The following is a 22,162-nucleotide window of genomic DNA, read 5'->3' as shown; positions in this document are numbered from 1 at the left end:
TAGGCCTAAATTTTGCAGCCCTTCACCGATAATGGTGACATCTCCATATGACTGAAAGATTCTCGAGAGGGATGTTACACAATATTCAATCAATCAATCGCATTTTTCACCACCTCAACATACGAAAGCAATATATTAATTGAAAAGAAAATGTTAATATATAATTTTAACAATAAAATATTCACTTTTATCGTTGGGCTGGTTTTAGCTAAAGATGGAACTAGTCCTTTAGACATTACAGAAAAATGGTTGAATAAGGGTAACGCGGCACAATTCCTTATCGATTGGTAAATTTGTTGTAACACTGGAGTTAATGTTGTAATATGTACTAGCTATCATGAGGGGATATAGCTCAGCGGTAGAGCATTCGACTGCAGATCGAGAGGTCCCCGGTTCGAACCCGGGTGTCCCCTTCACACTTTTTAAATTGTTGGATATCAAAATATCTTATCTTATACATGGACGTAAAAAACCACAAAATTTCAAAAACCTTCATTCGCTCTCCATCATCCTGTCCAGTATTATTTTGATAATGAACTTAATACACCACGTAAATTACATTTTTATCACACCAAAAATCCTCATCTAATGATTGATATACAAGAAGAAGGCATTTCTATAGTTTTTGTTTTCTTTCACGATTCTTATTACAAACATTTTTTCAAAACGTCAATGAAATGAAAATTAAATTGATTTTCGTAAGAACAATGTCACAATACAATTTACCGCGTAGAATGTAATTTATACACATGGATTTCTCAATAAGTCCAAAAAAGTGGGAAAAGATGGGAGGGGTACGATATATCAACTTTTGAACATCATAGAAAATTTACAAGTCCCTTATTTTTTCTAAATGTGTACTGATTACAACCAAACTAAGGCAAAATATATAGATAACACAAGCTTCCATATTTTGGTTTGTATCAAACGTCCTTAAAAAGTCAGACAAAGCGTGTGTTTGACTTTGAAATGAATTTCACTTTGAGGTACTGTGTTCGTATTCTCCACGCAGTCGTCGTTTGGAAAGTTTCCCCAAATCACATGGATTGTGTATAACATTTTGAATTGTATAGACAAATAATATACCAGAGTTGGGTTCAGGTACCTAGTAGGGGTTAGCTAGACAGAATGTTCTATCGTTAAAGTGATAATGTCCTACGGACCCGGTTTAACGATAGAATGCGTCCCATATACCTACAATGCAGCAAAATAAAAAATGCACTCAGAACATGTTTCAGTTAAAATCATGTCACATATCATCAATATACAACCAAAAAAGTTACCATCACAACTGACTCGACATCAATTCCATTTTAATTAGCGTAGAAAGAGAACTAAAACCTACAAGTTTGAATATTCGCTGTGTACAGCTTCCATTTTACCGGAACTTGTCATTGCGTAAGCGAACAGCTTCCAAATATGGCCTTTTACGGAAAATGACTACTACGATCTTTACTACGCCGTTATTAGTCCCCTACCGACGAAATCGAGGGGACTTTAGGTTTGCGCTCCGTCCGTCAGTCCAGTTTTCCGCACTTTTTTTCTCTGTTCTTGCAAATATTTATTTTATATTTTTATTTTCCCTTTTACCATAACCTACATAATGAACTTTGAATATTGTTGTGGTACACTGATTTTTGCAATTAATTAAATTAATTTTTCATAAGAAATTCCGAACCTACATGTAGCATATAGCTAGTGATATTTTTTTCGGTACAAAATCGAAAAACATTCGTCAGTAAGGAAAGAAAAACAATGCGTGAACAATGGCCGAATGTATTGGAAGAGTTGGTTACCATTCACATTGCAAGATAATCACGTAGTTTTTTTTTTTATGAAGGAGTGGTATGGGTGACGTTTTTGAGTGACTCACTACCCACTGTCGAATTAGAATAAGTCCTCAGTACCCCTTGCTTTTCGTAATGGGGCGATCCTTCGGATGAGACCACAAAAACCGAGGCCTCGTATCACAGCAGGTGTGGCACGATAAAGATCCTTCCCTGCTCAAAGGCCATAAGCGCCGAACATAGGCCTAAATTTTGCAGCCCGTGACGTCTCTGTATGAGTGAAATATATTTGAGAAGGACGTTAAACCATATGAAATCAATCAATCAACCCACTGCACGTTTTACAATATGTTATCTTCAATCTCATACCACATTTATTAATGAAGAGACGTTGCATGACGCAATTTTAAGATAATGTGATTTACATTCTAGAAAGATAAAACCTATAAATAGAAATAACGTCTTAACACCACCTCAGCATAAAACAATAGGTACAGAATGTGTAACGAAAATGCTTAAAATATTCCTTACAAGAAATTATTCACTTTTGATGTGAGGTCGATTTTAGCTCAACCTTAAACTATTACAGAAGAGTGGTTGAAGGTAACGCGGCACAACTCCTTATCGATTGGTATTTGTTGTAAACTTGAGTAAATGTTGTAGCTGAGCGGTAGATCATTCGACTGCAGATCGAGGTTTGAACCCGGGTGTCCACTTCTGTGTTTTTAAATTGATGGCACCCATAGGTAATCTGCTTTTTATCATAGTTCAGATAGTTTATCTTAATATGATAGTCAGCATCCTCTTGAATGGCAAAAAAAAAAAAAAAATGTAAAAAAGTAAATGAATAAAAAAATTAAATAAATTAAAGTCTTCATTTTCTCTCTAACATCCTATCCAATGTTATTTTGATAATGAACCTAATATTCTACATAAATTACATTTTGTTATCACATCAAAATTCATCTTCACGTCTACAATTATCCTCTACGCCAGGGCCGTAAATTAACCTTCAATTTGGAGGAGGCAGGAAATTAGGCGGGGGTCTGGGGGCCGCCCAGGCCCCCAGACGCTGAGCACATTTTGTGCACACTGAACACGTTTCGTGCAAAATCCTTGATTCTAGGGCCTTCTAAGATGTTACTTGACTAACTCATTCTAAAAGAAAGATTTGGAATGCTTTTTAAGGGAGGTATTATGTTCTTAGTTATTGGAAACAACATAAATTCTAATGAACTTTAAATTTTAATTTTTTTTGGCTCAAAAGTTGGAGGAGGCAGCTGCCTCCTCCGCCTCCATGTAATTTACGGCCCTGTACGCATACAAGGTGATTCAGAAGATGGTACCAAAATACTTGGAGGAGGTGACCACTGATCTGAAAATTCACTGACATTAGTTAGACCTAGATGTCGAACCTCCACATATGGAAAAAGGCGCTTGGATGTGGCAGCAGCTACACTCTGGAACTCTCTACCTGATACCCTCCGCCGTTGTCAGAATTTGAATACTTTTAAAAACACATCTTTTTAGACGTGCATATTATTAGTATTGTAGGTGGTTAAATCTTTATGGTTTCTTTACCATCATTTTAACATGACTTTTTCAAGTGTATAATTGTATGTTTATTTCAACTATTGCATTTTTTAGCATTTGATTGTACGGCGTGGAATTTTTTTCTTGCGTATCATGTTTTAGATTTTAGTAATTTTACTTCACATTATTGATGTTTTTCTAGCATTGTTTTGATACTATCTGTCTTAGTGCTATTATGATTTCCTTTTACTACGTTTATAACATGCTGTATCATTTTTAATGTGTGCAGCGCTTTAGAGTGGTTATTTATAATCATATAGGGCCCTATATAAATAAATATTATTAGTCCCCTACCGACGAAGTCGAGGGGACTTTAGGTTTGCGCTCCGTCCGTCTGTCCGTCCAGTTTTCCGCACTTTTTTTCTCTTCTTGCAGATATTTATTTTATATTTGGTATGTGGCTTTGTCATAACAAGTTATAGATCAAGTTCGAACTTCGTCTCGGTCCGTTGATTTTTCACTTAGTTACAATCTAATTAAAATTAGATGTTAGATCCGCTCACATACTCGCTACACATAGCGAATATATGAGCGGATCTAACATCTAATTTTAATTAGATTGACTTAGTTATGGCCCTTGGGCTTAGAAAAATAGCATGAATAATTAGTTTTCCAGACTTTTTTTGGTTATGCTTGCAGATATTCATTTGATATTTGGTACATTGCTTTGTCATAACAAGTTACAGATCAAGTTTGAATTTCATCTCGGTCCGTTGATTTTTCACTTAGTTATGACCCTTGGACTTAGAAAAATAGCATGAATTATCAGTTTTCCGGACTTTTTTTTGGGTTGTGCTTGCAGATATTCATTTGATATCTGGTACGTTGCTTTGTCATAACAAGTTACAGATCAAGTTTGAATTTCATCTTGGTCCGTTGATTTTCCATTAAGTTATGGCCCTTGGACGTAGAAAAATAGCATGAATTGTTAGTTTACATCCAAGTTTCTTATCTCTGTAGATAAGAATTAAGAATACTACACTCATTAAAACTTCTAGCATAGTAATACTACAATATAGCTAACTTATTCATGATCATCTACATGTCACAGTTTATTGACTTGGTTAAAGACCTTAACCTAATTATAAATTTGTCTTTTTTCTTGGTCTAATCTCTACTCGAATAGTAGTTGATTTCCAACCATTCCTATCCTGGTTCCCCAATTTTCCCTTTTACCATAACCTACATAATGAACTTTGAATATTGTTGTGGTACAGTGATTTTTGCGACCAGTAGGGGACTATGTATTGCCATGCAATACTCTCAGAATGCCTGTTATTATTACAAACTTTTATTGAACAGATTTACAGAAGGTATTTCTATAGATTTTGTATTGTTTAACTACACGTTATAAATAAAACATTTCCAAAACAACGATGAAAATTTAAATTATTTTCAATGAGAAAAACGAATACAATGCCCAGATTTATGTAGCAATACCATTATCACCTTCATATGGTGTTTATATCTTTCAACTAATTCGATACACAAGAGCTTGTTCTGCGTATAATCGGGTTTTGAGTCGAAGGAGGCAGATGGGTTGGTGTTACAGGGGTTTTAGCAGTCTCGTTTAGGGTAGGCATTTCGCATATTCTATGGTCGTCATTACGATCTAATTTGTCAATAAAAATTATCATTGGTTCAAATGATGCCTAACGTGTTTCATACGAATTGTCAGGTCGTTCTTGGCACAATGATTTTGACTACGGATTACTCCGTTTACCTGGTCAAGATATAGGGCTCAGGGCGGGTGATCAAGATAAAGGGCTCCTGATCGACAGGAGAAACTTATTCCTACGCACCTGATCCCACCTGTTAGCAGAACTCTTTATTTTGTATTCTTTATAGGAGTTGTGGGATTAATCACTGCTCGTTATTTTCACCTCTTCACCATATAGAATGTAATTTATTCCCATGATTTCTCAATCAAGTCCAACATGGGGAAAATATATGGAGGGACATTATATTTGAGCTTTTGAACATTATAGACAATTTAAAAGTCCCTTAATTATTATAAGAATATCGTAATTGTACTGATTATTATTTTATTCATTTATAAAGCGCAAAATTACATGCGCTGTACATTGTTTGTGCTAATAATCAATGATAATTTACCAATAATAGACCTGCAAGAGGTATAAAGGAAATGATAAAACAATAGAATGAATTTAAATAAAACATGGTAGTAAAATGACAAAGTGGCTGGCTTTGACTAGACAAGATACAATTGACACACAGGTATGCTGGATCAAAATTCAGTTTGCAAGAGCTTGTACATGGAATCTTTGATATTGCACTGAATTTTACATTTACAGGGCATATTCACGCTTGAACAAGAGTTTTAATAGGTTCTTGCGGAATGCTCCATGTGCTTCAAGCTCTCGAAGTTCTGGCAGTTTATTCCACAATTGTGCACCTAATGTTTTTATGGCTCTTGCATCGTATTTGTTTGATGATTTCTTCACTACCAGTTTCCATGGGTCGGATGATAATCTCAAGGTCCTATGTGGCTGGTAAACAGGACATAGCTCTCTCATGTATGATGGTGCTGAGAATTGATTGATGTTTTCCGCCACACTCAACAATTTTTATGGCGCTGTCCGTTTGTCCGTCCGTCCGTCCCGGGTCATGTTTTCCGGACTTTTTTCCGTAACGGATGCATGTACAACTTTGAAATTTGGTCACAATATCTTCCTCAAGAATTATAAGAGTAAGTTTGCATTTCAGCTGGATTGGTCCATCGTTGACCTACTTTAGGGCTATAAGTAGGTCAAACAGTTTTCCGGACTTTTTTGCGTTACAGATACAGATATTGCCCTGAAATTTATACATAAGCTTCCTTTCAGAGAAATACAAGTTCAGTTTGCATTTCAGCTGGATTGGTCCGTCCGTCCGTGACCTACATTAGGACTAAAAGTAGGTCAAATAGTTTTCCGGGCTTTTTTTCATTATGGATACAGATATTGCCCTGAAATTTAATCGGAGGTTTCCTCTTGGAGGAATACAAGTTCAGTATGCATTTCAGCTGGATTGGTCCATCCATGACCTACATTTAAGATAAAAATAGTGTAGTGACTTGTGTATGGTTGTCACCACTTTAAACACAACACGTTGCTTTACAGGCAGCCAGTGTTGTTGTTGAAGTACCGGCGAAATATGTTGTCTGTAGCATGTTCTTGTGAGACAACGTGCAGCGTTGTTCTGAGCCACTTGTAGTCGGTGCATGGGGCGATCGGTCATGCCAAGCAGGAGGGCATTGTGATAGTCAAGGTGTGATATGACTGTTGCATTGATGACCTTCGCACACGCTTCCAGGGTGAGATGGTGTTTTACCTTGGAGATTCTCCTGATGTTGAAGTACATCTTCCTTACCACGGAGCTGACTTGTATTTCCATAGCTGCAGAACTGTAGCTCTCTGAAAAAATATTTTGACATAATATTTTGACATAACAGAGAGCTACAGAGCCACCCCTTATAAAAACCTTCGATTTACGGCGCACAAAAAGCTGCGCACGGTTGAGGTCTTATATCGTTGTATTCTTGAGTTGTTGTCTCATAAATTTAATATTAAAAAATTCTTAACATATTTTCCTACTATACTTGTGTCTAAACATACCTTCAAATATTCATTAAAGCCCCATACGACCTGAAAACTCCCAGCTTCAAATGATTTCGTTTGTTGACGTAGCCATGTTAGGTAGCCGGTCAATTCGAATCCTGGTTAATGTCCATACTTGCACAATGACATCTAGATGTGAACTAATATCCCCACAAATATTTTAGCTAAATATTTTAAATAATATATCACCCCAGTACCTTTAAATAATAATCATTCAAATAGATAAACTCACGGCAATGCGGCTTTCATTAGTCTGGTCCGGTCTCCATCCCTGCCACACGAATGTTAAGGACTTTCGTAGCATTTTCATGAATCAAGAGCTTATTTTACCTTTAGAAAAACTTTATTTTTTTAATTTCTATAAATTATTCGTATTGATAATAAATGAAGAGCGAATACATAACATATAACGAATTTTATGAATAGATACTAACAGCAACAGGGTACGAATTGACCGGCTACCTAACATGGCTACGTCAACAAACGAAATCATTTGAAGCTGGGAGTTTTCAGGTCGTATGGGGCTTTAATGAATATTTGAAGATATGTTTAGACACAAGTATAGTAGGAAAATATGTTAAGAATTTTTTTATATTAAATTTATGAGACAGCAACTCAAGATTACAACGATATAAGGCCTCAACCGTGCGCAGCTTTTTGTGCGCCGTAAATCGAAGGTTTTTATAAGGGGTGGCTCTGTAGCTCTCTGTTATGTCAAAATATTTTTTCAGAGAGCTACAGTTCTGCAGCTAGTATTTCCATTGATAAGGTGGCGTCCAGGGCGGCACTGAGGTTTTTAACAGTAGACTTAGGTGTCAATATTGCCTCGCCAATCTTCAGACGGATATCCTTCACAAGGCACTGGTTGTGGGCACTAGCAACCACCATTATCTCAGTTTTTCCATCATTTAGTTTACGTTCGTTTAATTACAACCAAACTAAGGTAAAAGATATAGATCAACACAAGCTTCCATGCTTTTATTAGTTTCAAGTATCATTAAAAGGAGTATTTAAAAGTCAGACAAAACAGGTGTTTGACTTTGAAATTAATTTCGCGTTGAGGTACATGTACATATGTACTGTGCTCGTGTTCTCCACGCAGTCGTCGTTTGCAAAGTTTCCCCAAATCACACGGGAAGTGTATACCATTTGGATTGTACAGACAGATAATCATTTCAATAATGTGTGGTACATTGTTCTCTATGGAACGCCACAACTGTTTTATGGCTACAGAATACGCATCATATTGTCAATAACATACAATATTAAGTCTATTCTTTATATCGTTAGGTCTTTAAGTCTACTCTTTATATTTTTAAATCTAGATAATATAATATGTAGTGAAAATCCTATCTTATGATATCAACTCAACGTATTACATTGTCGAATGCACATAATATTCAGTATAAATTTTATAATATTTCGTCAAAACTGTATTTCATTAAGTCACATTCATAGAGCAGTGGGTTTAGACGTTATAAGATGATATCAAAACAACATGGCATACGGTCTTTTTAAACAATGACACCAAAACCATATTATATTACGTCTATCCTTTATATTACTAATTCCATTTGATCTGATATGCAGTGAAGAAATTATAATATGATGTCACAACAATGTATTATATAGTTGGAGTTCTGTGGAATCTTGTCAAAACTATATACCATTAAGTTATATCCTTGTGGCACATGGTTAAAAATGTATAAAACCATACATAATAAGGTAACTAAAAATAAAATCATTTGAAGTGTTATTCCTGCTACTGGGTTGGTCGGATTTCACCACTTCCGTATCAAAATCTTATACAAATACACTTCGGAATTTCCCAGTCTAGCATACACCTAACAGTGATAAATATATTACACAAATTTTTGAGTACAAAGTAAAACAAAAACATTCGTCAATGTTACACCGGATTGCCGCCTTCAACAGATAAATAGATTATTGTTTCTATGTCATTTTCATTACGAGCTTGAGAGTCAATACGCTGAAGTAAGACAAGAAAAACATGTGAAACATTGTGTGAACAATGGCCGAATGCATTGATAGATTTGGTTACCATTTAGATTATAAGCAAAATAATCTCCTGACGTATTCTTTTGGCGGGGGAGGTGGTGAAATCTTTCTCCATACGTAATTAGTCGCTGCAGATTTTACAACACGTTATCTTCAATTATTAATGGCGACGATATATGACGCAACCTTAGTGCAATCTGATATATAAACCTAAATATAGCATTTTTCACCACTTCAGCATAATAAATCAATCCATTGTGAAAAGAAAAATGTTTAAAAATATTTTTAACAAGAAATTTTCACTTTTGACGTTAAGTCAATTTTAGCTAAAGATGGAATTAGTCGTTTAGACATTACAGAAGAATGGTTGAATAAGGGTAACACGGCACAATTCCTTATCGATTGGTAAATTTGTTGTAACACTAGAGTCAATATTGTAGCTATACAAAATGGACATTATGAGGGGATATAGCTCAGTGGTAGAGCATTCGACTGCAGATCGAGAGGTCCCCGGTTCGAACCCGGGTGTCCCCTTCAGGCTTTATTTTTTATTATATACAAATGTACATGTATTTTAATTTGAAATATTTTTGTTATGTAATCCTTTTTCTTATCGTAGGCTTTTACATAGAAGACAGTCAACTTGTATTTAAAAAATCAATATATGCAACCAGGGGTGCATGAGCAGAGTTGCATGGGATACATTGTAAAATCAGGAATGATGTGGCATATTTATAATTGTGAAGAACTAATTTCAGTTTTAAACTTTTCAAGTTACTGTCCAGAAACCATATTTGTCTGAAGTTTTCAATCTATTTTCGGTCACTGTGACCTTGACCTTTGACCTTTTTTCTCCAAAATCAATAGGGGCCTTGCTTTGCTGGTATTCAACAATATATCTAAGTTTCATTTGATTCAAATTTAAATTTTTCGAGTTATCCTCCGGAAACCAAATTTTTGGGGAATTTTAAATTTATTTTCGGCCACTGTGACCTTGACCTTCGACCTATTTTCTCCAAAATCAATATGGATTTTCCTTACCTGGTATATAACAATATCTTTATGTATCATTTGATTCGGATTTAAACTTTCTGAGTTATCATCCGGAAACCAAATATTTCTGAAATTTTCATTCTATATTCGATCACTGTGACCTTGACCTTTGACTCCTTTTCTCCAAAATCAATAGGGGTCTTCCTTACTTGGTACCCAACAATACATCAAAGTTTCATTTGATTCAGATTTAAACTTTCAGAGTTATCATCCGGAAACCAAATTTTACTGAAATTTTCATTCTATATTCGGTCACTGTGACCTTGACCTTTGTTCTCCAAAATCAATAGGAGTCTTCCTTACCTGGTACCCAACAATATATCAAAGTTTCATTTGATTAGATTGTAAACTTTTCGAGTTATCATCCGGAAACCAATTGTCTGGTTTTAACGATATTCTTCACTTAGGGGCAAGATCAAAAGTTCAATATCTCACAAAAAACTATGTTCACAAAGTTTTAACCAAGAACCCCCTCCCTTTAAAACTTAATATGACAAATGTTGAAACTAATCGAATAACAAGAAAAGAAACGTACGATTATAAATAACACTCTGTATACCCTTTCTACTGTTTATTCACAAATGAAAGTGTACATTAAATCTATTAAATGTTCATTAATATGTTAAACTATCTTTTTCCTTTTTCCACTAAAGTGTAATCGATGTCGGATGACAGAAACTTACGGGAGTTTTTATCCCCCTCCCCCTAACTAATTGAATTTAAATTTTCATCTGACATTGATCTCGTCCCTTAGGGCAGTTATGTTTATTTCAGAGTTCGTTGCTATTTCTGTGCTTTATATAAAAACATTTTAAATACAATGTGCATTTTGTATGATCCTCTAAAATTTACGATAAATAACTGTATTCCATTCTCAATGATCGTGTGCAAGCGTGGCGAGAATTCCATCGTCATCGAAAACAAGTTATGTCTTGAATAGATGGCCGGGCGGTCTAGCGCGCTGGTCGCATGCTGCTAGGAGATGTTGTTCCGCAGGTCGTGAGCCCAATACTAATTAGAAAGAGTAACTACTAGATTCTAAGATTGTTCATTTTACATCAAATCATGATACTAGGCGCAAGTGTTTACTTACATTGGTTTTCATTATTCATATTATCAATGTTTAATTATCATTATTATTACCCATGAATGACTCCCCAAACCTGAATTTGAAAAAGAAAAGCAAAATTACTTTACTTACTTAGTTTTATAAAAGTTTTTAATACAAAACGCTTGCTCAAATGATGGAGATACAAAATAACTGAAACTTTTAACACGAATGACTTTCCATACTTTCTCTTTAAACAAACGTAATTCCCCCTTGTAAATTGACACTAATTCTTTAAGCTTTCATTTATAATTGATTATTCATAACTTCTAAATTAAATATTGTGTTTCATAATTAAAATTAATTCAGTAAAGGGTCAAACAAAATATTTTGAAGCTTTAATTGTTTCTAAAGTTCCCCAATGGAAGTCGGCAAAGAATATGAAATGCTGAGCAAAATTGTATGTATATAGAGGGTCTTAAAATCACCTTTTTAATACAACTGTTAAGCTGTTTAATCGCGTTTTTTATTACATGCACTTTAGATCGTCGTGTATAACTTTATTCCGATGACTGTCATAGTTAGTTAGTACTCCCCTTTACGTGTATGGCGTGCCGTAAACACCACAAAATATCGATGGTTTACTAAAACATTTAGGTCTAAATTTGAAATATTTCCCATTGTCCGATTTTTCGTATGTTGTTAACCACGCTTTTGTTTATTAAATTCCATCGAGTTTGTTTCTGTTGCAATTACTTTGAGATGATTTGCTAGATTGACTAGACTATATAGATTGATTGTATATTGTTTAACGTCTCTCTCGAGAATCTTTCACTCATATGGAGACGTCACCATTGCCCTTGAAGGGCAGCAGACTTTAGGCCTATGATCGGCGCTTATGGCCATTGAGTAGGGAGGGGTCGCCTCATTTAGTCACCTCTTACGATAAGCAGGGGGTACTGAGAACTGTTCTAACCCGGATCCCCACCGGACACTCGTACTGAGATGTCATCTGTGAATTGAACATATTTTATTGTCAAGATAGGATTGGGTACCAGTTCTTAGAACGCCCTCACCTGTAGGTGAAGTACTACACATTTATACCTATGCATGACGCTCAGGGCCGTAGCAGTGTGGGTTATTTATCGTGTCAACGCCTGCCGCGACACGGGACCTCCATTTTTAAAGTCAAATCCGAAAGGCCTGTGATTCTCACTTCTAAATGTCGAACGTTCGGCGAAGGAGTAATCACTAACCTATGTTCTACATCTTAGGTTTGTTGCGGCTATGGCATGAGCGGGGCTCGAACTCACCACCTCCTGGTTACGAAGCGAAAGCTCTACCATTAAGCAGCTACCGTAACCGGTTAAGAGAAAGATTGATTGATTGAATATTGTTTAACGTCCCTCTCGAGAATATTTCACTCATATGAAGGGTTGCAAAATTTAGGCCTATGCTTGGCGCTTATGGCCATTGAGCAGGGAGGTATCTTTATCGTGCCACACCTGCTGTGACACGGGACCTCGGTTTGTGCGGTTTCATCCGAAGGACTGCCCCATTTAATCGCCTCTTACGACAAGCAAGGGGGTACTGAAGACCTATTCTAACCCGGATCCCCACGTGACTAAGAGAAAGAGAACGAGTATTATGATTTGTTGAAATCCATTTAGTCACTTTATACTCTACTCTGGCTATTAGTTTAATATTTACATGATCTAATCATTCCGAGGTTTTTGATTGGCTGGGATCTAACATTCTAGAATATTGAACTTCACGTGCCTTTGAGGTGAATATAACATTTGATTGGGGCCAAATTTTAAGATTGATGTGATTGGTAAATATATTTTGGTCGTTCAATGATGACTCCCTCCTCTACTCACTTTCGAATAAGTCTAATGCTGTGATTCCGAAGAAATTACTTCTATCACGATTGATTGATTGATTTGATGTTTTCCGCCACACTCAACAATTTTTCAGTTATCTGGTGGCGCCCGGTCTTTATTGGTGGACGAGAGAACCCAGATACAATGTACCTGGGAAGAGACCACCGACCTTCCGAAAGTAAACTGGGAAACTTTCTCACTTACCGGCGCGAGCGGGATTCCAACCCGCGCCGAGCAGAGGTGAGAGGCCGTGTGATTTTGAGCGCGATGCTCTAACCACTCAGCCACGGAACTTCTATCACGAAATGGAGTGGCGGTCGTTTGAATTTAAGTAACATCATAGTCAATCATCATTAGTAAGTTCTTGGTTTCGATGTTTCAAATTATTCAATTACAATGTATATTTAAAAACCAACCAAAAACTAGCATCTCTCATCTCTTTCAGCTGGGTTTGGCAGTCTAGTTAGTAGTGGTCGCACGGGAGAGCGGACGTGTTTTGTGTCGCTCCACCAGAATGGAAATCTCTTACACTTATAGACTCTGCTATACTGCATTATATTCATACCTGGGACAATTTATTCAGTGAATTTCAGTGGTAATGATTTAGTACATTATTTTGGACATGCAAAGTACCGATTCCGCCAAGCAGCCTCCAAAGAAAAAACAACGCAACAAAAGCAAGCAGAACAAAGGAACTGTGAGTAGTGATAACATGACATCACAATCCAATAACTCAACCCAACTTCATTTCTAATCAACAGTTAGTTCCAAATAATCAACAATATGCTCCTAACAATCCAGTGTTTCTATCTCAATCTGTGTCCCCTCAGTTTCAGCAAGTTAATCCACAATTTCTTCCGGGTAATACGGGCGGAGGCGGAGGGGGATCTGACTTACAATACATTGTACTGGAAACTCAAAAAAGCTTGATTATGTTATCTCTAGACTTTCTACTCTTGATGATCTCAGCAAAAAGATTTCTTCACTGGACACTAAAATGTCGGGCTTTGATAGAAAGTTAAAGGAATCTGAGCAAAAATCAGTTGACTTTGAGACCAGCATGCAATTTCTTTCAGATCAAGTTGAAAGCCTGGGGCAAGGAGACAGCTGTCGTAAAATTGTCCACAAAAGATGCTAACAAAAATATTAAATTACTTAATTCTGAAATTGGCACTCTTAAAAAACAAAATTTAGATCTCAAAGAATCTCATCTAGATCTTCAATGCCGCACGATGAGAGACAATTTGTTGTTCTTTGGTTTTCCGGAAGATGAAGTAGAAGATCCAAAAGAGCTCATTCTGAACTTATGTGTTAAGGAATTAAAAATTGAAAATCCACGAGACATTAAAATAGAGAGAAAACGCAAGCAGGGAAAACCTCGACATATTGTTGCGAAGTTTAACTCCTTTGTTGACCGTGAAAAAATTCGTCTTTCTAGTAAAAACCTTAAGGATACCAGATACGGTATACAAGAACAGTTCCCAAAGGAAATTAAAGAAAGACGAAATGCTCTAATTCCTCTTTGGAAACGCGCACGGTCAGAAAATAAAAAAGCCGTACTCATAACTGACAAGTTGTTCGTTGATGGCCGCAGGGTGTATCCTCCGGGAGCGGATCCAGATCACGAACCAATGACATAGGGCAGGACGGAGAGTTGTGTTTCCATTATCTCGTGGAACATATGTCGCGGCCTGCGTGAAAAATTAGATGACCCTGAATTTGTCGCACTTGTAAATAAGTTTGATTTAGTTTGTCTGTATGAATGCTGGGTAACAGCTGATGATACTTTTGATTTACCAGGTTATAGTACATTAGTTTTTCCCAGTCCCACTAGTAGGGGCGGGGGCATCGTTATCTTTTACAAATCTTTTTTTGGTAACAATGTGGATGTTATTGAAAATATTTATGACAGCATAATTTGGATTAAAATTAATCCAGGTATTGTATGTGATCAAACTCTGTTTTTTTGCTTGTTGTTACATTCCGCCTAAAAATAGTAAGTTTTACAGTGATAATGATATCGATTTGTTTGAGAGTCTTGAGGACTCGATTTGTCACTACAAATCTGAAGGCCAAATTTTCATAGTTGGTGATTTTAATTCAAGAATTGGTATGAGAGATGATATCATATTAAACGATGATATTGGTAATACCATTTCAGATACTTTGTCTGCTATAATTGACTACAGATCTGACGAGAACCTTAGTAAACGTAATTCTTTAGATAAGCAAGTCAATCAGTTTGGTAGAAAACTCATTGATCTGTGTAAAACTACAGGTATGCGTGTTGTCAATGGTAGACACCAAGGTAACCCGAATGGTAATTTTTCCTTCTTTACTACAAATGGCACCAGTCTTATTGATTATTTATTGACTGAGGGTTCCCGAATAAAAAATGTGACCGATTTTGTAACTGGACAATTCAATACTTTTTCTGACCACTCACACGTATCTTTTACATTGAATTTAACGATGTCACGGATTTGTAATTCTACACAAATACTCGTACTTATAATAATGTCTCATACAGAAAAGATGTTAAGTCTGTCAGATGGAACGATAGTAATACTGATTTAGTAAAATCCTCTCTGAAGGACAATTTAGATTAACTTTTAAGCCAGTTAGATGTAAATATATTGAATCAATATGATATGAATGATTGTGTAGAGAATTTTAGTACTCTACTTAATGATATCGTATTGCCTTATTGTGACGTTCGCACATCAATTAGCAATGATGTTACCAATAATCATCGATCTGTTAAAATTGATAAACCATGGTTCGATAATACGTGTAAAAAAATGTACACAGAGTACAAGAACGCTCTTTTTAGTTTTAATAAGTCTATGACTGATAAGAACCATAAAAATCTTGTATGTAAAAAATCGGCATATAAAAAGTTAGACTAAAACGACAGTATTTGAAACATGAAGGTGATATGATGGATTACCTTAGAAAATATAACCCGAGAGAATTCTATAAATGTTTTAGTAAGAAGAAGCCTAATGTAAAATCTGATATAAATGGCGAAGAATTTTTAGATCATTTTCGTGAGCTCTGTGACTCTCATGAAAACCAAAATTTAAACGAAAGTTTTAGTGAAAATGTACAGGCTGCTGTTTTTGAAGAATTAGATGTACCTATATCCTTTGATGAAATAAAAAAAATTGTATGAAGAGGCTGAAAAGTAATAAATGTTGTGGAGAAGATTGTATTGTAAATGAAATATTTTTACAGCGTAGTGAAGTTATTATTCCGTGTTTACACAAATCGTTTAATATAGTTTTTGATAGTGGTTATTTTCCAGCGTTATGATCAGAAGGACACATCTTACCTATTTATAAGAAAGGTGCTTGTAATGATCCGAATAATTATAGAGGAATAACCCTTAAAAGTTGTCTTGGTAAGCTATTCACTTCAGTGATAAATCAAAGATTGTTACAGTGGGACAAAGTAAATAACACTATAAGTGATTCACAGTTTGGTTTCAAACCTAATATGTCTACTATTGATGCTATTTTTGCCTTAAAGTCGCTTGTCAATCGTACTTTAAAGAAGAAACAAAAATTGTATTGCTGCTGTGTAGATTATAAAAAAGCATTTGGTCTTATTGATAGAAGCAATCTATGGTGTAAATTAATTAGGCAAGGTTTGCAAGGCCAAATATTTTGTATTATAAAATCTATGTACGATAATGTCAAATCATGTGTCAAATTTAATGGACATTTAACAGAATGTTTTGATAATAAATGTGGAGTTTTGCAGGGGGAAGTTTTATCTTCCCTACTTTTCTCACTCTATGTCAATGATTGTGAAATGAATTTTTTAAAGACAAACTGTCCAAGTATCGAAATTCAACTTATTAATATTTTTCTTTTAATGTATGCTGATGATATGGTTATCATCTCAGAAACTGCTGAAGGTCTTCAGAAAATGTTAAATTCTCTGTATTTTTACTCTAATGAATGGAATTTGAAAGTAAGTGTAGAGAAAACAAAAGTTATAATTTTTCATAATGGTAAAAAAATTAGTATTGATAACAAATGGTCATATGAGGGGAATGAACTTGAAATTGTAGATAAGTTCAATTACCTGGGCATGTCTGTATCTTACAATGGCAAATTTAGTCAAACTAAAAAACATGTTGCAGATCACGGTAGAAAGGCATTGTTTGCGTTAACATCAAAATTAAAGAACCATAACTTCAATGTAACTACACAATTGTCTGTTTTTGATACATATGTTAAAAGTATTCTGTCCTACGGATCAGAAGCTTGGGGCTTTCATAAAGCTCCGGAAATTGAAAAACTACATTTAATGTTTTGTAAAAGATTGCTGGGTGTTAAAAAATCCACTTGTAACTTTTTAGTATATTGCGAATTGGGAAGATTCCCTCTGAGAATTTATAGGCTATTAAGGATTTTTAAATATTGGTTGAAAATCAGAAGAAGCGATAATTGTATTATTAAGTCATGTTACGAAGATATGTTGTCACATAATGATGAATGGGTTGTAAATATTAAAAATGAATTAGGTAGTTTGGGATTGAATTATATGTTTGAAAGTGGTATGCCTGATAAAATCATATATTCTATTATTGAACAAAGACTATTTGATACTACAAAACAACAGATATTTAATGATATTTGTAAAATGTCTAAAGGTTTCTTACATCAACACCTCATTGACACTTTCTATATTAAATATTACCTATGCAAACCTATCGATAGCAAATATAAGAAATATTTAACTAAATTTAGAACTTCATCTCATAATCTAAATATTGAAAAAGGAAGACATTATGGCATTGCAAAAAACAATAGGTTTTGTGAAAAATGTAGCTTGTCTGCTGTAGAAGACGAATTCCATTTCATTCTTCAATGTCCATTCTATAATGAACTGAGATCAAAATATATAAAAAGATATTATTATAAAAGACCAAGTACTTTCAAACTGGTTCAATTACTAAGTGTTCAAAATGTCAAAGAATTTATTAATTTAGGTAAATACTTTTATTTAGCATGTTTAAAAAGAGATGCTTAATTTAGCTTTTGTTCTATTTATGTATACTCTCCTGTGTGATGTCTATATATACCATATTTATGCTATTCTGTTTCTGATGAGCCGTTTGGCTCAAGGATAATAAAGAACTTGAACTAGTTAGTAGTCATTTTCGATGTTTCAAATTACAGGTATCCAAGATTTCATATAATAAAAGAATTATTGAAATTTTCTCGACAAATACGATGCTTTAATATTCTTAGAGTACAATATTTACCTCTGGGCCCGGTGAATAGTTTACAACTCAAGTAGCTAAAGCATCGTAATAATAAAAACATTCTAATAATTGTATTTTGTAAAAAGTATATTTTTGCTTTGGGGTGTAGACGTGCTGAAGAAAATGTACTTTGTGCCATGACTTTGTTGTACTAAACAAAATAATGTATTTCAATACACTGTGATTATATAATACAGTTCAGCAAGTTGTTAAACAATGACAAAATAATTATTTGAATATGAATTAAAGACAAACATGTATATGTACTTTTAGCGTTGATTATATTTATGACATTTAAACATAACCTAACATTTTATGGTAAATTTAAATCAACGTACGACTTATCTTAATGGGCTCACGGCGGGTGTGACTGGTCGATAGGGGATGTGCACTCCTCCTAGGTACCTGATCCCACCTCTGGTGTATCCAGGGAGTCCGTATTTTGCTTTATTTTGTATTCCTTGTGGGAGTTATGAGATTGATCACTGTTCGTTATCTTCACCTTTCACGAGAAAGCATGGCTCACCAGGGACCATTGTAACCTAACTGCATGAAACGGGAAGTCTTTCATTTTAGCGTTAATTGTCGATAACATTAAAAGATAGATAATTAATCTAATATTTCTCTATGGTATTGTACGAAATTGTTGACAATGAAATAATACATATAAACTAACTAATAAATGAAGTATATATGTAAAACTTATACGGTACCAATTTTGATGCACCAGATGCGCATTTCGACAAATAATGTCTCTTCAGTGATGCTCAACCGAAATGTTTGAAATCCGAAATAACTATGAAGTTTTAGATCTAAATATAGCCAAAAACAGCGTGCCAAACAAGTGGAGCCAAATTCGTCCAAGGATAAGAGCTATGCATGAGGGAGATAATCCTTAATTTTGAAATGAATTTCTAAATTTTATAACAGCAATTAAATATACATCCGTATTTTCAAGCTAGTAACGAAGTACTTAGCTACTGGGGATATAGAAAATCTACCAATATACCCCCTCGTTCTCTCTGATTTGGAGAGGGTTGAGAAATGGTTTCGAGGAAGACCAATAAGATATCATTCGGAAATCTGAACCGATGAAGAACACTATCCGAACGCATAAGTAAGACTGATGAGAAGTACATACACTGAACTGCAAGAGAGCATTAAGAAATACATTAAATCAAATACATTGCCCAAGACTAGAATGTACTTTTGGAGTAATGATGATGAAATACTTTGAACTGACCCAAGATAGGCACCAGGAAATTCAAATCTGTGCTAATCAAAGGCTTGGACTTTAGTTGTCTAGAATTGCACCGAAAGCATGTCATTTTCTTGCTATCTTATTTCACACTTTTAAGGTAACGCGGCACAACTCCTTATCGATTGGTAAATCTGATGTAACACTAGAGTCAATGTTGTAATTATATGGACTAACTATTCTAATAGTGCTGTAAGGGGTTCGAACCCGGGTGTCCCCTTCTGTCTTTTTAGGTAATGAATCGCTTTTCAGTCATCATGGTCAGCATTCAATTTAATTTGGAGAGAATTTTCAAATATTTCTACCCCGTTTTGAAGAGTTCCCTTTTAAAAAGTTTTTTGACAAAATTCAGGCACGTTTGAAAGTTTCCTTACTTCATTGATACTTATATACCAATATGATGCACCTAGAGCAATGCTTTAATCAAGGTGTGAAAAGAGTTAAAGTGATTACAGTGTTTCTACACGGGAAAGCTTTCTACATGTAATGCTAATTTCTTCAATTTTCAAAATCCACCTGTGATGTCATTCGATTTTTTAAGCGCTCCATTATTTTTCAGGAATGGAGAGTTTCAGACAACTACTTCGTGATGTTCTGTTGAGTTAAATTCGATCTTTTATGAACAAGTTCCCCTTAAATCCCCTGTCACTGTGGAGCTTTTTGACAAAATTCAAGTCATAAGTTTCAAATTAAAACCCAAAACATTGATTAGAGTAGAACCGAAGAACTTTCAAATGAAAGTCAGAAGCTCTGTCCACTGGGGGACAAGGACAACCTTTGAAAAAAAAAATAGATTTTACTCTTTACTATTATATATATATAATATACAATCTGTCCACTAGGGGACAAGGACAACCTTTGGAAAAATTAAAAAAAAATATATATGTTACTCTTTACTATTATATATATATATATATATATATATAATATAATATATATAATATATATATATATATATATATATATATATATATATATATATTTCTGATATTTAGCTTAAAAAGCTTGAAGATCTCTTAAGGCGCAGTAACACTGACCTGACAGAGGATCAGAAATCCAAAGTGTGGGGGTTTCTGCAACAATACTCTCATGCGTTTCCACTAAGTAACTCTGATTTGAGTGCGACGAACGTGGTTGAGCATGAAATAGATGTTGGCAACGCACATCCCATTCAGAAACCCTTGCGACGCGTTCCTTACCATGCTGCCGAGGAAATAGATAAACATGTAACTGATATGCTGAAGGCTGGAGTCATAGAGCGCTCCTCTAGCCCACGGGCAGCAGGGGTGGTCTTGGTACAATAAAAGGATGGTAGTACTCGTCTCTGTGTTTATTACTGGAAGTTGAATGGATTGACCATAAAAGACGCCTACCCATTATCGATGATTCACTGGACAGTCTTTCCTGTAATGCAGTGTTGAAAACTTTTCAACACTGGACTTATGCTCGGGATACTGGCAGGTATCCGTGATGGAAGAAGGGCGACCCAAGACAGCATTTGTTACGCGCAAAGGATCTTTCAATTCCGCAAGATGTCATTTGGACTAAGCTCCGCACCGGCTACTTTCCAAAGGTTAATGGAGACCGCCATGGCTGGTCTTCAATGGAATATTTATGTAATCTATCTTGATGATGTGATTGTCGTAGGAAAAACGTTGTACTGTCGATGAAAGTGGACGCCGACGCCGTCCACCCCACTGGCACGAAGATTCACGTTTAACATGTTTGGCTCTATTTGTCATTGTGTTAAATAAAATACAGTATTTTGTTTTGCGGAATGGTAAACACAAACCTGTTTTAAAAATGCGATATTTGCGCTCGGGATGACATACACACAAGCATTTGCAGACGCGTGCGAAACTTTTTGAATTGGCTTTGCCAATCTGTGAAGTACAATATTTATATTTTATTTTGCAGAATGGTAAACACAGAGTTCACATAAGCCAAGCCTGGTCATCGATGTTGCCTATGTGGAAAAAGATTTCCAACAGAAGATGAATGGAGCCAGCACACTATCCAGTGCGCGAGAGAACTGAGGGAAGAACTGACCTTTGAATGTCCAGAGTGCGAATATGCAACCAAACTTACTTAGAGACACGCAGAGTCCCACTACAGGACAGACAGTCTCCAAAAAGAGAAAACGGGCAGTAATCAAATGGAAGACCTGGGGAAAGATCCTGGAGATTCAGCACGATTTGATTGGACTGCAAAACCCATCAAAGAAGCCAGCGGCGACCGGAGAAAAAAAAGAGGAGTGCTGATAATTCCCCTGTATTTGCGCCTCATTGGAAGATATTTTGTGTTACGCAGGGGGATGCACCAGACAAGTCAAAATCAGCAGGAGGAGACCGCAAGAAGTCATCAAGTGCAAATAAGGAGAAAGCTAAGAACGCAATTAGCATTTCCACGCAGACTCAGGAATCTGGTGGACAGGTTGTGTCCACGGAAGTACAAACAGATTATACATTCTGCGTTGAACTCGACGCAAATTGTACTAATGCAAAATGTTATAATCGAGTTTATCATGAATCAAGGGGAGGGGACAAGAGTGTCTGTCCCCACCTTTAATAACAATATCCATTTTTTGTTATTTTGTAATGCAAATAAAAGATATATTGGGTGA

General features: G+C 35.4%; 1 protein-coding gene and 2 non-coding genes across 3 annotated transcripts; all 3 read left to right on the top strand.

Moving 5' to 3' along the window:
• The first annotated feature begins 341 nt into the window (after positions 1–341).
• Trnac-gca (transfer RNA cysteine (anticodon GCA)) lies at positions 342–413 on the top strand. Its single transcript has one exon. It is a non-coding gene; the product is annotated as a tRNA-Cys (tRNA).
• Positions 414–9,481: 9,068 nt separating this feature from the next.
• On the top strand, positions 9,482–9,553 carry Trnac-gca (transfer RNA cysteine (anticodon GCA)). Its single transcript has one exon. It is a non-coding gene; the product is annotated as a tRNA-Cys (tRNA).
• A 4,072-nt stretch (positions 9,554–13,625) lies between these two features.
• Positions 13,626–14,643, top strand: LOC130047288 (uncharacterized). Its single transcript, XM_056141930.1, has 2 exons — positions 13,626–13,700; positions 14,080–14,643. The coding sequence occupies exons 1-2, from the start codon at positions 13,626–13,628 to the stop codon at positions 14,641–14,643; spliced, it is 639 nt and encodes a 212-aa protein (XP_055997905.1).
• The last annotated feature ends 7,519 nt before the right edge of the window (positions 14,644–22,162 follow it).

Source organism: Ostrea edulis, chromosome 6 (assembly GCF_947568905.1).
Source record: "Ostrea edulis chromosome 6, xbOstEdul1.1, whole genome shotgun sequence".
In the NCBI taxonomy this organism is placed as follows: domain Eukaryota; kingdom Metazoa; phylum Mollusca; class Bivalvia; order Ostreida; family Ostreidae; genus Ostrea; species Ostrea edulis.
Note: the sequence above shows the minus strand (reverse complement) of the source record. Positions and strands in the feature narration are given on the sequence as shown.